At 42.8% G+C, this 14,430-nt stretch overlaps 2 protein-coding genes and 1 long non-coding RNA gene across 7 annotated transcripts in view; 2 read left to right on the top strand and 1 right to left on the bottom strand.

The window, feature by feature from the left end:
* The window catches only part of coq8ab (coenzyme Q8A, genome duplicate b), a 25,672-nt gene extending 15,330 nt beyond the window's left edge, over positions 1–10,342 (top strand). For 2 of the 5 annotated variants that reach the window (XM_019872541.1, XM_019872537.1), the window contains 14 exons: positions 2,437–2,502; positions 3,469–3,699; positions 3,786–3,852; positions 5,027–5,101; positions 5,311–5,436; positions 6,269–6,354; positions 6,432–6,572; positions 7,157–7,238; positions 7,440–7,533; positions 8,014–8,155; positions 9,053–9,160; positions 9,253–9,318; positions 9,588–9,674; positions 9,758–10,342. In XM_019872541.1, coding sequence (XP_019728100.1) covers positions 2,437–2,502; positions 3,469–3,699; positions 3,786–3,852; positions 5,027–5,101; positions 5,311–5,436; positions 6,269–6,354; positions 6,432–6,572; positions 7,157–7,238; positions 7,440–7,533; positions 8,014–8,155; positions 9,053–9,160; positions 9,253–9,318; positions 9,588–9,674; positions 9,758–10,042 — 1,656 coding nt within the window. In that variant the 3' untranslated portion in view covers positions 10,043–10,342. Of the gene's footprint in view, positions 1–1,659; positions 2,503–3,468; positions 3,700–3,785; positions 3,853–5,026; positions 5,102–5,308; positions 5,437–6,268; positions 6,355–6,431; positions 6,573–7,156; positions 7,239–7,439; positions 7,534–8,013; positions 8,156–9,052; positions 9,161–9,252; positions 9,319–9,587; positions 9,675–9,757 lie in introns of those variants that run through there. The other 3 variants (XM_019872542.1, XM_019872539.1, XM_019872538.1) reach the window with 3 other exon arrangements.
* Positions 378–797, top strand: LOC109517389 (uncharacterized). The gene is made up of 2 exons (XR_002168532.1): positions 378–490; positions 596–797. It is a non-coding gene; the product is annotated as an uncharacterized LOC109517389 (long non-coding RNA).
* A 215-nt stretch (positions 10,343–10,557) lies between the features above and the next one.
* LOC109517386 (zinc transporter 2-like) lies at positions 10,558–14,291 on the bottom strand. The gene is made up of 8 exons (XM_019872543.1): positions 13,307–14,291; positions 13,087–13,238; positions 12,491–12,637; positions 12,059–12,212; positions 11,785–11,989; positions 11,475–11,580; positions 11,254–11,388; positions 10,558–11,006 (listed from the first exon to the last, which is right to left on the bottom strand). The coding sequence occupies exons 1-8, from the start codon at positions 13,351–13,353 to the stop codon at positions 10,882–10,884; spliced, it is 1,071 nt and encodes a 356-aa protein (XP_019728102.1). The 5' UTR covers positions 13,354–14,291; the 3' UTR covers positions 10,558–10,881.
* Positions 14,292–14,430: the final 139 nt, after the last annotated feature.

Genomic DNA, 14,430 nt, shown 5'->3' with positions numbered 1-14,430 from the left:
ATCCCAACAGTTTTTGACAAGGGTTTTTGAATTGTTTTTTTTTTTTTTTTTTTTTTTTTTTTTTATGAATTTGCTGCTGACTATTCTTGCTACCGTTCACCTTCACTTCTGCTGATAGATGCATGGTTGTCCCTCCACTGCCGGTGTTTATGTCATTCTTAACTATATGCAGACTATTCTTGCTGCTTCTCTCAACTAATCTCTTCTTCCCACCAAGAAGCAGAAACTAGTGAAACTGTTGCCTCTGGAGAACATGTGCTTGGAAACCGACTCGCCCGCGCTCGGCCCAGAGAAGCACTTCTGCTGATAGATGCATGGTTGTCCCTCCACTGCCGGTGTTTATGTCATTCTTAACTATATGCAGACTATTCTTGCTGCTTCTCTCAACTAATCTCTTCTTACCACCAAGAAGCAGAAACTAGTGAAACTGTTGCCTCTGGAGAACATGTGCTTGGAAACCGACTCGCCCGCGCTCGGCCCAGAGAAGCAGGTCCCTTTTTTTTGTTTTGAAAAATCATAGCTGTGTTCATGAAAATGTCGCCATCTTGAGAGTATATTTATGAACAGTTTCTGTGCCGTCCGCTTCGACGTGCAGTTAAGGAACGAGCCCAAGAACATCGTCGTTGCGGCCGAGTACGTCAGCGCCGTGAAAGGAGTGTCGGTGGAGGAGGTGATGCAGGTGACGACGCGCAACGCACTCCGGCTCTTCCCCAAGTTAAAGTCGGCCGTCAAATTGTGATACCGGATGATTGAGTCAGGCGGTCAATAAGTCAATTAAACAGACTCTTGGCACACAACATTGTGACGTGTGTTTTTTGGTTTTTTTTTCGTCCTTTTTGCCAGTTAGAAATTCATTAGAAATACACTGATGTCAAAGGTTCTGGCAGCACAACACGTGTCCTATTTTTATCATCAGTCTACAGCACCATTATTCCTTTCCGAGTTCCCCGCCGCTGCGATTTGTTCGTTCAATTCCCCAAGATATTAGTTTAAAATAACGTCTTCTGGGTTTATATTCTGTGAGGATTTCTTTCATGCAATCAGGACCTACACCATTCAGTGATTTGCAGACCAGTAGCCTATTTTTACAAGCTATTCTACAGCTGGCTGGGAATCAGTGGAAATACTTTTGGCAAGGACAGCAGTACCGGTAGTTGGGGGATAGGAAAAATGGGTCTGACTGAAGTGAGCAGTTGATTATTTGCTGTAACTCAGCACAGATTGTGCAATAGTTTTGAAATAGCCAGATGGTATTGAGTCAAGACAGCAAGTTTCCGTGGCGGAACCGTTTCCTCTGCAGTTTTGTTTTTGTATCAAATTCTGACATGGTCATTGAAGTATTCATGAGAAACTTTAGGTGTTGTTTCATCCACTGTTTGACTTGATGGATTGTACTGTTGAAATGAGTTCTGGTATTATTTGTTTTGGAGGATTCGTGAGTTAATCGAGCAGCACACACCACACACAAACAAATAATAATACAGGTAAAAATATGATATTTCAGAGAGAGAAAGAAAGAGAGAGTTTTTTATGTATCTCTTTGTTTTGGTTTTGGAACCAACCCCAGGTTTTCATGGAAAACCCATCCTGTAAACGTGGATTTTCTTCCGCCGCCATCGGCTACATGTTTTAAGAAATTCTTCTTCTTCTTTTTTTTTTTTTTTAAGTAATCCACTTGAAAACAGTCACTTATAAATCATAAACACAAAGATCTTCAATTGTGTTAGTCCGGCATTCACCTATTTTGTTGCTTTTTATTACTGAAGTTAAAACGTTACTTCATCTGCGCTCACACCAGACTACCGGAATAAAATAAACGGAGATTTAATAGTTTATCCAACGAGATTAAAAAAAAAAAAAACTCGCGCAGAATAAGAGCAAGTCACATACTGTACTTCTAAATTGTGACTACAGTCATACACAACCCAAACGTAGCATCAGCTTTTCCGCTGCGGCGAGCACGTCTTGAACGCATCACTCGTGTCCACTTCAGGGACCGCCCCTTCCCCCGGACACGTCAGCAGTCACGTAGCCCACCGCTGGTAGCTGTTCTATCGCGGCGTTGAGTGACGGACACCCTGCTCGGCCAGTGCTCATCACAATGGTTGAACTTTAGCTCAATTGCAATCCCCCGCCCACCGCTCAACTCCCACCGCGGGCGTCTGGCGGTTTTCCCGGCTAGAAAAGTGTGATCGTTGGGGCGGAGTGGTCGACAAACCGTTGACGACTTCACACCACGTTGAGTCAAATGAAGATTGTGAAGCGCTCAAGATTGGTGGTGAGTTTGCGACTCCGCATTTCACGCGGTTAATGAAAGTTTGGAACAACTTGAAGGTTAACTTCGGAGTCGACGGGTGTGCTCCAGGTGTGAGTCGCGGACGGGGTACCATGGCTGGCGACGCGCTGGTGCGCACGGGTTTGGCCTGGATCATCCAGGTGGCGGGCCGGGCTACGGCGGGATGCTTGGCCGGCGGAGGGAGCTTCCATCCCGGATCTCTGCGGGTGAGTGCTCCGGCCGGTTTCTCTGCAAGAACAATAGTGAATTGCAGCCAGCTGCTGTCAGTCGAAGAAACGGTGGCATAATTACTACTTTTTAATTTTTGAGAGTTTTTCAAGGAAAAGAGAGATTCTGGCTTTCACTTATCAGTAGAGCTGATCTCACTGCGGCCAGATACCGTCTTTTTTTTTTTTTTTTTTTTTTTTTTGTCTTTAGGAAATTGCAACCCAAGTTTCTCTGTGCTCTGTCAACTTTGAGCCATTTCTAAAAAGGAGATTGGAAAATTTCCAACATAGCCGATGATGAGTGATTATGTTTATACAGAAAGGACGAATGAACAAAAATAAACGAAAGTCGGTGTACTAGTTTTAGCACTGAAGCCCAGATTCTCCTCCAGATCTCGACCTCGACCTCAAACTTGACGGAACAAACAAATAACGAATCACAGAAAACAAGTGACAAGAAAGAAATGTATTTCTTTCTGATATGATTTCAATTTTGACCACTTCATTGATACCAGCATGTCATCATTGATGCGAAATGATTTGAAATTCCTACTACTTTTTTATTTTTCCCTTAACTGTTAAGAAATCTTTGTGCCATCTTTTTTTTTAATGCCAATTTGGCTAAATGAAAATATGGCAACCTTGACCGAGCATTGTGTTGTATTTATTAGATTTATTATTATTATTTCTATATATTTTTCCATTTTACTGCATTCCTTGAAAAGTGGTTTTACGACCGGCTATTTTCAATAAGATTCATTTCGCCACTGGATGTTTGTATTTTATTTTGCTTTTTTTTTTTTTTTTTTTTACCATTTTATTGTTTGGTCTTTTGGGATATTGGATATATGCGTTGATATGCAATCGCCAAGTGCTTTGATTTCATTGCAGTGTGCCTTCTCACCGTTAGATGGCACTAAAAAGATCTCTGCGCCTTTTTAAAGGATCAATATCTGCTTGTTTCAGGACACGTTGACCAAGCGGCAGGAATTCCGTGGCTATTCCTCCCTCGCCGGTGGGCCGAATAATCAAGGCAAGGCACGTAGAAGCGGTACCAAGCGGGCCAGGTTGCCCTTGGGGTGCCCCCCGTGCAAGATGCTGACTCAGGACAACTCTTCTGTTGGGAGGATGACAGAGGCGGACATGGACAAAGCGAGGGCTGCCAAGAGTGCTCACCTTAATCCCTACAAGCAAGTGGTAGACTTCGACTTTTGCTTCATAGATGATTTGATGTATCTATTATGTCGAAGCATTTTGCCGAGTTTTTCCCCTTTGCATTTCAGCTCTGCAAGAACGCGCGAGAGAGGAAAGTGCCCGTGACTCGGATTGGACGCCTGATGAGTTTTGGAAGTATGTCTTGTTGAAGTTCTTGTATTGGACTAATGGTTGCTTGCGGGCGGCGTTTATTTCTCTTGATTTTTAGAGGGAGGTAAATAATATTGGGCAGCATCGTGGTCGACTGGTGAGCAGAGTACAGAGGATGTAGGGTGTGATTTCGGCTCCGGTCTTCCCGTGTAGAGTTTGTATGTTCTCCTCGTGCCTGCGTGGGTTTTCTGCGGATACACCGGTTTCCCGCCACATTCCAAAAACATGCCTGGAAGGTTAATAGAGCACTCTAAATTGTCCTGAGGTGTGAGCGTGAGCGTGGATGGTTGCTCGTCTGTGTTGTGCCCCGCCTCCTGCCCGAAGGCGACTGGGATAGGCTCCAGCACGCCCGCGACCCTCGTAAGGATAAGCGGGTTAGAAAATGGCTAGATGGTATGTAATATGTAGTTTTAGTGAGGGTTTTTTTTTTTTTTTTAGAAGCACTTTCATCTTTATTTTATTTAGTTAATGAAAATGACTTTTAAACTTTTGTGATTTTTTTATTTATTTTTTTTAAACTATAATAAACTTGTTCATGTTTATGGTTGCTATAGGGAGGCATTTATCGGTGTTGAATTAATGGTCGCTTGAAGGGGATTATTGTCTTAAATTAATTGTTTCCATAACTCATTAAATGCTCTGTACAATTTAAGTTGTTTATTCGAATCAACACATTCAGTACCAAGAATGGGTTTTCTCGTGTTTTTTCAACGGGAGGGGTAAAGATGAGTCTGATGTCTGATATTCCTTTAAAATTCCAAGCACTTGAAGTGTGGTAATGATGCAAAGACACCAGTAGGGGGTAGCAATGTTCCATTTTAGATTCTCAAGCCACCTCGGTTTGGCAAGCGTTGCAATGAGGAAGGAAGGCCTTCTGTCCAGGTGGCGCTTGGCTTTCATTCGGAAAATCTGACACGTGCACGAGAACAGGGACCATATGTATAGAATTCCGATTATATGTGGCAATATTTAGCCCAAGTATGCGTTTGTCATAACCGCTTGCAGCTTTCATTTCATTCCGGTTGTATTCTTGTCAATGTTTTATGTTGTTGTTTTTTTTTTTTTTACTTTATCTGTTCTGTAAGGCGCTTTGTTGCAGTTGTGAAAGCGCCTTATGAATAAAGATGTATTGTTTTTATTTCCTTTGCTCTTTTGACAGGCCTGGCTGTGGGACTTGGCATCGGCGCAATTGCTGAGGTGGCCAAGAAAACGTTTCAACCTCGACAACAACAAGGTAGTCCAAGGTTTTTTTTTTTTTTTTAACATTGGGCGCCTTTTTAAAACAAACGAATTAATTCGAGGAGCCTTGACACTTCTTGGTGTGTCTCTCCTCAATCTCATCTTGTGTCGCTCGGGTGAAACTGGCTTTGGGTGTTGAATTGCAAATAAAGCCTCGTCATCACTTTGCACCAAATGTGCATGTGTGTGTGCTCTCCCCCGTAGGCAATAAAAAGTCTGTCCTAGACTCCAACGCTTTCCTTTCCGAAGCCAACGCTGAGCGGATCGTGCGGACGCTGTGCAAAGTTCGGGGCGCTGCACTCAAATTAGGACAGATGCTCAGTATCCAAGGTGGGACATTGACTCAAGTCATTATCGATGTAAGCGCCAATCAACTTTGATGAGGTGCCAAAGAACATAAACCTCAAGTCAAGCGGCCAACTCCTCAGACTAAATGGATCAGAAATGTCTTTTGCAAAAATAATAAAAATGACAAGGATAAGACTTTACTTGTAATTTGAGAAGATTTAATAGCAAAGCGCTTCTTTCAACCAATCGTCATCAGTTGAATAAGATGGGGTGTATTGAGTTGATAATCATCAAAATATGAAGGTTGGTACAGCAATTAAATAATAAAAAGATCAAATAATTAAGTAACATTAAGAATACTCGAAGACATGAAGAACGAGTAATCAATTAAAAGCAATCGATAAACCAGTAAAAAGACAAATCAAAATGTCTTTGTATTTTTTTATTTTTTTTTTTTTCAGGGTCGACACAAGCCCTGCCTACCAAATTTCATGTTGCAAAACGAAACTGGCTTTGGGAACTGAATTTTGACGAAAGTTTCAACCAAGCCAAAATGCCAATTCAAAAGCAACATTGCAGACTTGAGTGTTTTCACACATGCCTTCTTGAGCTCTTTTTGTGGCTTTCCGCATGACAGACTTGTCTTCCAAATTCCATCTTGTTCAATGAAACTTTTGGGGCTGGAATTGTTTTAGGTTTGTTTTTTAATTCTTACATGCCACCGAGCCAAAATGGCCCACTTCAAACCAAAATGGCCATTTCAAACTAAAATGGGGGATTTTTTTCCTTTTTTTTTTGTGTGGCTGAATTATATTGAACACCAGAGGGCGTTTCGAGCCCAAATGTGACATGCATTTTCTGCTTGATCTTGTAGACGACGCCTTCATCAACCCTCAGCTGGCCAAAATCTTTGAACGGGTTCGACAGAGCGCCGACTTCATGCCTACCAAACAGATGATGGTAAAACATACCCGAGATGACCAGGTAGGGATTTTGCGGGACCTTTTTGATACCGAGTGCCTTGTTGTTGTCTGCAGAAGGTGATCAGCAGCGACCTGGGGGCAGACTGGCGGCAGAGGTTGGAATACTTTGAGGAGAAGCCGTTTGCCGCCGCCTCCATCGGTCAAGTGCATCTGGCCAGGCTAAAAGACGGCAGAGACGTCGCCATGAAGGTTCAGGTACTAAAAAGCTTTCCGCCACACATCGATGGATGTTTCGACTTCAATATACTTAAGTCCATTTCTTAGCGCTTTGCAGTCAGAGCACAAGCTGGTAATAAAGTAGGCTCCGCCTTAAATCTTTGCAAGTGTACCTTTTTGTCATAAAGAAGAAAAGAAAATAGAAAAACATTGATGGATTAATTTTTTTTGGTTGGTGATAAATAAAAAATACTTTTCAGGTATTTTTTTATTTGGAATCAAAAACACTTTTTTTTTTTTTAATCAGGAAAAATAGTTACTAAAGACTTTTTTATTCCCCTAAAAACAAAACAGATTTGTTTGCTAATTAAAAAAGGTTTTTCATACATTGAATACATCTTCGCTTGTTTATCTGACAACACGACTATTTCCTGTTTTGATTTTTTTTAAACTGTAAAAACAAAAATTTGAATTAAATCATCAAGTCTATTTTTTAAATTACTTTTTTTTTTCAAAAAACATGTTTTCCTGTCAATAATAAGCCACTTTATCGTGGTTAGAAATGTATCGCAGGTGTCAAAAATCTTTTTTTTTTTTTTGTTTTGTTCCCACCAACCCCCCAGTATCCCGGCGTGTCCAAGAGTATCGACAGTGACGTGAACAACATCATGACGGCTTTAAGTTTAAGCAACGCGCTGCCTGAAGGTAACTGAGAGGGGAGACTATTTTTTTCCCCGTATTTTGAATAACTGAAAAGAATGTTCACCTCAAACCGAACTAAAATACATATCCTCGTTATGCTGTCAAAAAGTGTCATGCCCCCCTCCCCCCACACACACACACACTTAAAACTGCAGTTATTTATTTCCAAACCCAAAAAAAGATATTTGTGTGTCGTCTTGTCAGGTCTGTTCCCCGAGCACCTGATCCAGGTTATGAGCCGAGAGCTGGCGCAGGAATGCGATTACGTCAAAGAGGCCAAATGTTGCACCAAGTTCCAGTGAGTCGCGCCGCTCGCCACACATTTCGCTTCTGACTACACCGCATCCAATCATATCGCCGCCATTTGTTCTGCATCTGCGTGACTGCAATATCTCATCTGTGTTCCAACTTCGTATCTGCTCCATTTGTTCTGCTTCTGTGTGACTGACTGCATCCGGTGAAAGGGGCTACTTACAGAATCGCTACCCCACCCTCAAAATAGTTGAATTATGTAATAATGTGATGAACATCACGTTTTAACTTGATACGTGAAGTGCAGCTATCGTGTGCAATCATAAATTCCTGGTAAACAAATGTATGCAATAATTTAGTGCCAATTTCTTCTTGTTTTTTTTTTTAAATAATTCAATTCAGTTGAAATAAATAAAAAATAGTCACCCATAAAAATTAACTTCTGCTAGGGACACCTGCTGGCAAATAATTGAACTTGTCTTTGTCATTTCTGGTGTGTGTGTGTGTGTGTGTGTTTGTTTGTTAGAGAGTTGCTGAAGGAGCACCCGTTCTTCTACGTGCCCGATGTCATCGCCGAGCTAAGTGGGCGCTGTGTGCTCACCACCACGCTGGTGAGCGGCTTCCCCCTCGACCGCGCCACCGACCTCCCCCAGGAAATCAGGAACGAGGTAACCACACATGGATGATAGTCCCACCCATATTTGCCATTCACAGATTTCCCCCTGCCCCAAAATCGAAATATATGGAAATGCCATTAAAATGATTTTTTTTAATGAGAAAAAAATGCATTCTATCCTGTACTATACCTTATAAAAACATACAGTAAGAATTAGTTGGTTTTTTTTGTCACAATGCATCAGTTGAATGGCCATTGTGCAGCTCATTTTGCTGTGCAGTATATGACAGAAAGAGTACCGGCACATAGAGACCTCAGCTCTTCAATACGGCACTAATATTACGAGTTCTTTCCAGATGATAAAGAATATGTAACCCTGCAGCACAAATGTATTAAGTCGCCCGGCCTTGTTTTTGAGGCTAAATCATTGCCTTTGTGAAAATCATTCAAACAGCAGAAAATAAGTCAAAGATCACTTCCGAGTGACAATTGATGTGAATTTCTTACCTTAATGCTTTTCTTGAAAGGGGGCAGCGACAGCTCCATGACAGAAGTCCCAAATGGCCGAAACTAATTGGCTGCTGCCACATGCAAAAACAAGGTCAGATAACATTTAAAGGCCGCTTCTGATTGGTCAGAATGACTTTGCGCATGCCCAGGTCATACGACTTGCAGATTTTGGGAAGTTTAAAAAAAAAAAAAAAAAAAAGATGGGCCACTTGTACCTCAAGGCACGACTGTTTGTTGAAATGAGTTGAGGAGCTTTGTCACCACTTTGTGGACTCAAAAAGTAACAAGAACATTTTTGGGGGACACGTCCTTTAGCCACAGATATCAGCTATTTGCGGCAGGGCTTGCTCCACACACACACACACACACACACAATAATAATAATAATAATCCTAATAACTGTGTTCAAAGCATGTTGTTTCTTTGGCTGTTCTTCCAGATCTGTGAACAAATCCTCATTTTGTGCCTGAGGGAACTTTTTGAGTTCCGCTTCATGCAGACTGATCCCAACTGGTCCAACTTCTTCTATGACCCACAAACGCATAAGGTGCCCTTGACTTTGACTTGATTGCGTCTCAATTTGGGTCATTTTGTTTCTTCATAAAAAAAAAAAAAAAAATCATCAAAATCCGTCGATAGGTGGCGCTGTTGGACTTCGGAGCCACTCGGGAATTTGACCGCAGTTTCACAGACATCTACATTGAGGTAAGAATACTTCGTGCCAATTCCTTAATACATAAAACAAGTTTATTTTCATCACTGGCCAAAGTTTTGGGGGAGATATTAAAAAATTGCTCACAAAATTAAAGTTGTGGCATAATTTTTTTTTAATCTGAAAAAAACATTTGTCCTCACAAATGTTCACATTTTTATTAAAAAAAAAAAATCATAATAGGAGGAAGAGGAAAAAGTAAACAAAAAATGCCCACTTGTGCACTGGACAGTTATCCGCATGCTCATTCTGATTTTTATAGGTTATCAACGCAGCTGCACATCAAAATCGAGAGGAGGTCCTGCAGCGCTCCAGAGACATGAAGTTCCTCACCGGATTTGAATCCAAGGTAACTTGCAAAAAAAAAAAAAGAAAAGAAAAGGGAAGGAAAAAAAAAACACAGCCAATGGTTGAACTCGTTTCTTCTGGAAGGCGATGGAAAACGCCCACGTGGACGCCGTGATGATCCTGGGTGAGGCCTTCTCGTCGACGCGGCCGTTCGACTTCGGCACTCAGAGCACTACGGAGCGGATCCACCGCCTCATCCCGGTGATGCTTCGCGAACGCCTCACGCCGCCGCCTGAGGAGACTTACTCGCTGCATCGCAAGATGGGCGGCTCCTTCCTGGTCTGCTCCAAGCTCAAGGCCCAGGTGGCGTGCGGGGACATGTTTCGAGAGGCCTACGCGCGCTACTGGCGGGACGGCCGGCCAAACTGAGGTCAATTTTTTGGGGGCACATCCTCTATTTTGAGACGCACAATTGATCGTCGTCAAGTGGCAGAGAAAAAAAACGTGGCTTTGATTTTTTCGCATATTTACGGCCTATTTTAATGATTGTGTGAAAGGTGTCCCACTGTATTAATAAAACGTTTGAACGATTCCTTTTGATAAGTAAAATAAGTGCAGCAAAAAAGTACGGGAAGAACAGAAATTGTTTTGTCCTGCATTTTAATCTGAAAAATGTTTTGTGTATTTTAACCCCCCAAATTGACAAAGATTTGTTTTTCAGATGTATTAGTTAAACAACAACAAAAAAACTGATTTTAAAAAAATACATTTTCTGATGCTTTGGTGGAAATGAACAATTTAGATATTGTTTTCTTATCCAAAGAGCCCCCCAAAAAATGTTGGGGACAATTTAAGTTGCATTTTTATTTGAAGAATAAATGTTTTTCAGAGCAAATGCAACAAAACTTGTTGACTTTTTGGCAGTGTTTTCATTTTTTTTTTCATTCACCAACAAAGGTAGAAATGTTTCACTTTTGTTTTTATTTGGCCAATTTCTTTAACCTTAATCTGAAAATAATGGGGGACTTTGGCTGAAAACATTTTCAAATGGAAAACAGACAAAACGTCAGATTAAAAAAAAAAATGAACGTAATCTTTTCAATGCTTGCTAAAATGAAGCCTGACAAGATTTGCTGTTGTCACATGATGACACACATTCAACTGCTTCTTGGCTGCTATATTGTGCTGCAATTAGCAAAATATTAGCAATGGAGTGTGCGAAGTCCATTCCGCACGGTCTTAAGTAGCAAATAACAGGTAGCATACATTTAAAAAAGGTCCACCTGCGAGGTTCTGGAAGGTTCCACTTGGATGGTGACGGCGGCGAAGCCGAAATCGGAGCGCAGGAGCTTTGTCGCCCTCTTGAGGATGACGTGCGCATCTGCACCTTCCTCTACAAGGTATGTACAGTACAAGCACATCTTTGGATAAGTTCCATAATAGTTTGGAGTTTACCAGTGTAGTCAGTTCTTATTTAGTTTTGCCTTTTTGTTCCAATTCTGTCAGTTTTAATTAGTTTTTCGAGAAATGTAAAATTTTGCTCAAAACACCACTTTTTAAAGTCAGTCTACGGGAAAAAAAAAAAACCCAACCATTTCGAGAATAAATTCCTTTCTCAAAAATCAACATATTTAAATTACCTGCAGTGATGTGCACACAAAGCAGAGCGTGCGCCAAGTCCAGGCTCCACACGTGAAGGCGATGGAGCGCCGCCACGCCTCGCACAGACAGCAGGGCGTCCTGAACGGAAGCTACGCTGATGCCAGGAGGAGCGCCTGGAGAGGAACAAACCCCAAGCATCAGGGAGGCTTTCACTTCAAAACATTGCCATGATGTCGTTCCTTGGAGGGTCTTCGTTTACCATCCATTAGAACTCTGAAAACATCCCGGGCGGTGGGAAAGGTGGTCCACATGACCACAAGGGAGAAGAGCAGCGTACAGATGGGGTCGGCCGCTTTACACTCAGGCTGCCAACAAATCACAAAAAAAAATACTTTTTTTTTTTTTAATACAACACTTTGTTCCCGGCTATAAAACAAACATTTTAACTATGAAAAATATGACTTGTGATATGACCACTTGAATGTCACATTTTAACTTTCTTGACAGCGCGGCGCTCACACTCAACTGTCTGTGACCTATGATTGATGATGCGTTTTGCTGCAACTGACCCAGAAGTGGATGATGCCGGCCGCCAGCAGTACGCCGAGACTCTGGATCAGGTCTCCCACTGCGTGGACGCAAGCGGCCTTCACGCTGGCGTTACCCGGACGATGACCGAGGCCCAACCGCTCAGCGTCCTTCTGCGGAAAAGCCCGGTTGGGGCTGTGGCTGTGGGTGTGAGCGACGCCCGACTGATACAGGATGATCACCATCCTAAACACGGGAGTAGGCATGAGGAAGGATTCCGAGGAGTGTGTGCGACGAGTGCAACGGCGGACTCACAGGACATTGACAGCCACGCCGCAGCCCGAAGTCAGCAGCATGATGTCGCTGTTGATGTCGTAGTCGCCGTCGGACATCCTCTGAACAGCTGACGACACCAACAAAACCGTCACGGCCCAGATGGACGAAAGAGATAGAAGCATGCCCATAATCTCTGTTGGACACACAGACGCAAAGACAGACAGACACGGACACACACACTGTGAAGTAGGCCATGAACAGGGTCCGACGTTAATGGTGGCCCGATGGCCCACAAGTAATAGTTGTCCAAAAGCTAAAATAATGCAAAATAAATGTGCTAACTTTTAAATAATCATGGAAATGACATTATATAATGAATACCTGTACAGTATTCTTGTGTACTAAATCTACCAATGAAAAAGGCTTCGTGTCGGCCCCTTGCCGTGAACGTATGCCGCCATGACCACTGACCAGCTCGGCGCCATCCAAAAGTCAGGCTGTGAGTGGGTGTGCGTCCTGCGATCCACAGCGAGAAGATGCTCACGGAGATGCTGCCGACGTCACTCAGGAGATGTGCCGCGTCTGTCATGATGGCCAGACTGTGTGCGGCGTACCCACCTGGAGATAGGACAGGACAGGACAGGACAGGATTCGATCGGGTGGAGATCGAAAGCATTGGACAGCACTAAACAATGCAGGACCGGCAAGGACTACAGTAGATATGATCTGAGGAAAGGATGTGATATGCTGTCCTGTGTACTATAGTACACAGGACAGGATAGGACGTGATTAGATAGGACAGGATAGTATTCGTTGTAAAATACGATCAGAAAGGATATACAAATACAGGTAACACACAGTGTGTGTGTTACCTTTAACACACACACACACACACACACACACACACACACACACACACACACACACACACACATTCTTGAATCGAAAAAATCAGTTTTGTGAGCGCATGGAATTCAACCGAATCCTTCCACGTCAAAATATGACACCCCCCGCCCACTTAATAAATATGTACAGCCTAAAAGTTGAAAGACTACTCATCGTCTTACCGAACACCTCGGCAACCATAAAAAGCAGGCTGACGACCAAGGCGAACACGAGTTTCTTTCCGGCCCGGCGCCTCTCGCCACTCTCCCCCGTGTCCAACTCGCCACCATCACCGCACGACCACTCGACGTCTTCGCTGCCCTCCGAGTCCGAGCTGAGACGAGACGAGACAAACCGGTCAGGACACGCAAATGTTGAGCAGAAGAATTTTAAGTAACAGACCAGGAAAGAGGCTCCAGCAGCAGGTGCTTCTCCGACTCCACGGCCATCGAACTGGGAAAACGGCAACCTGTTCTCACTCACGCTATCTGACTGAAGTGGTGGGTGGGGGGGTAGATAATGCTACAAGCAGACTGCATTCAGTGAAACCTGAGTTTATTCAGTCAAAAAAAGAAAAAGAAAAAAAAAAGAACAAAAACACCTTTTTACAGCATTGGGCAAGTAAATATGATACTCACGGGAATGTCAAAAAAAGAGACATTCAAGTTATCGACTAAAATGATTTAAATACATTTCTCATGTCGGACCGCTTGGCACACTCAAATTCAAAGTGGGGTGGCGGGGTCTTTGAATTTGAGTGTGCCCCCGCAAAAAAACAAAACAAAAAACGATCACATTTGAACTTTATCTCATGTTCATGTGGATACAGCTAAAAAAAAAAAAAACTATAGAGTTGGCTTCTACCTCAAAACATCACAATGATGTAATGTTGCCACGAAAAAAAAAAACGGAAATAGCAAATGTTTGGCTTTGCACATGATGATCATAGTGTTTATATTTTACGTATATGCGACTCAAAAGGCTTTGAAATTTGAACCTAGACTGCGCTACAATATTTCCAAGTGAGCTTCATTTGGCTTTCTCTCAACTTGAATGAATGCACGTGTCCAGCTATTCAGCATTTCTGTACGTTTTGCACACCCTTTTGCTGCTGCCTCCAACAAGAACCTCAATGACAAACTGCAAAACGCAGAGAGACTGGAGAGTCACAGAAAGGAACGTCTTTGATAAATGGATTGCACGGTTTATGGATCCACGTGTGTTCTCAAGTTTCCGAACGATCGAATTCAGTTCACCTGGAAAGGTGACCGCGCATTTCAGGTTGGGCCAGAAATTTCACAGCGAAAGGCCAATTTTCGGCGATGAACAAACAGCATCTTACGATGGGGTAACGTTGAATTTCGGACAATTGTGAAACGCTTTCACTGTCGCCGGTTGCCCGTAGGTAAAGGCGGACACCGTATTTTGGCAAGTGTTGTCAAAGTGCTCGGAGAGGCTTCCGTGACGCTCTCCCAAATAGACATAAAACTGTGCAGAAATTTTGGGTCACTGATCGTTTTGTTCTT

This window comes from Hippocampus comes, unplaced genomic scaffold (genome assembly GCF_001891065.2).
Source record: "Hippocampus comes isolate QL1 unplaced genomic scaffold, H_comes_QL1_v1.1 scaffold92, whole genome shotgun sequence".
Classification (NCBI taxonomy): Eukaryota; Metazoa; Chordata; class Actinopteri; order Syngnathiformes; family Syngnathidae; genus Hippocampus; species Hippocampus comes.
Note: the sequence above shows the minus strand (reverse complement) of the source record. Positions and strands in the feature narration are given on the sequence as shown.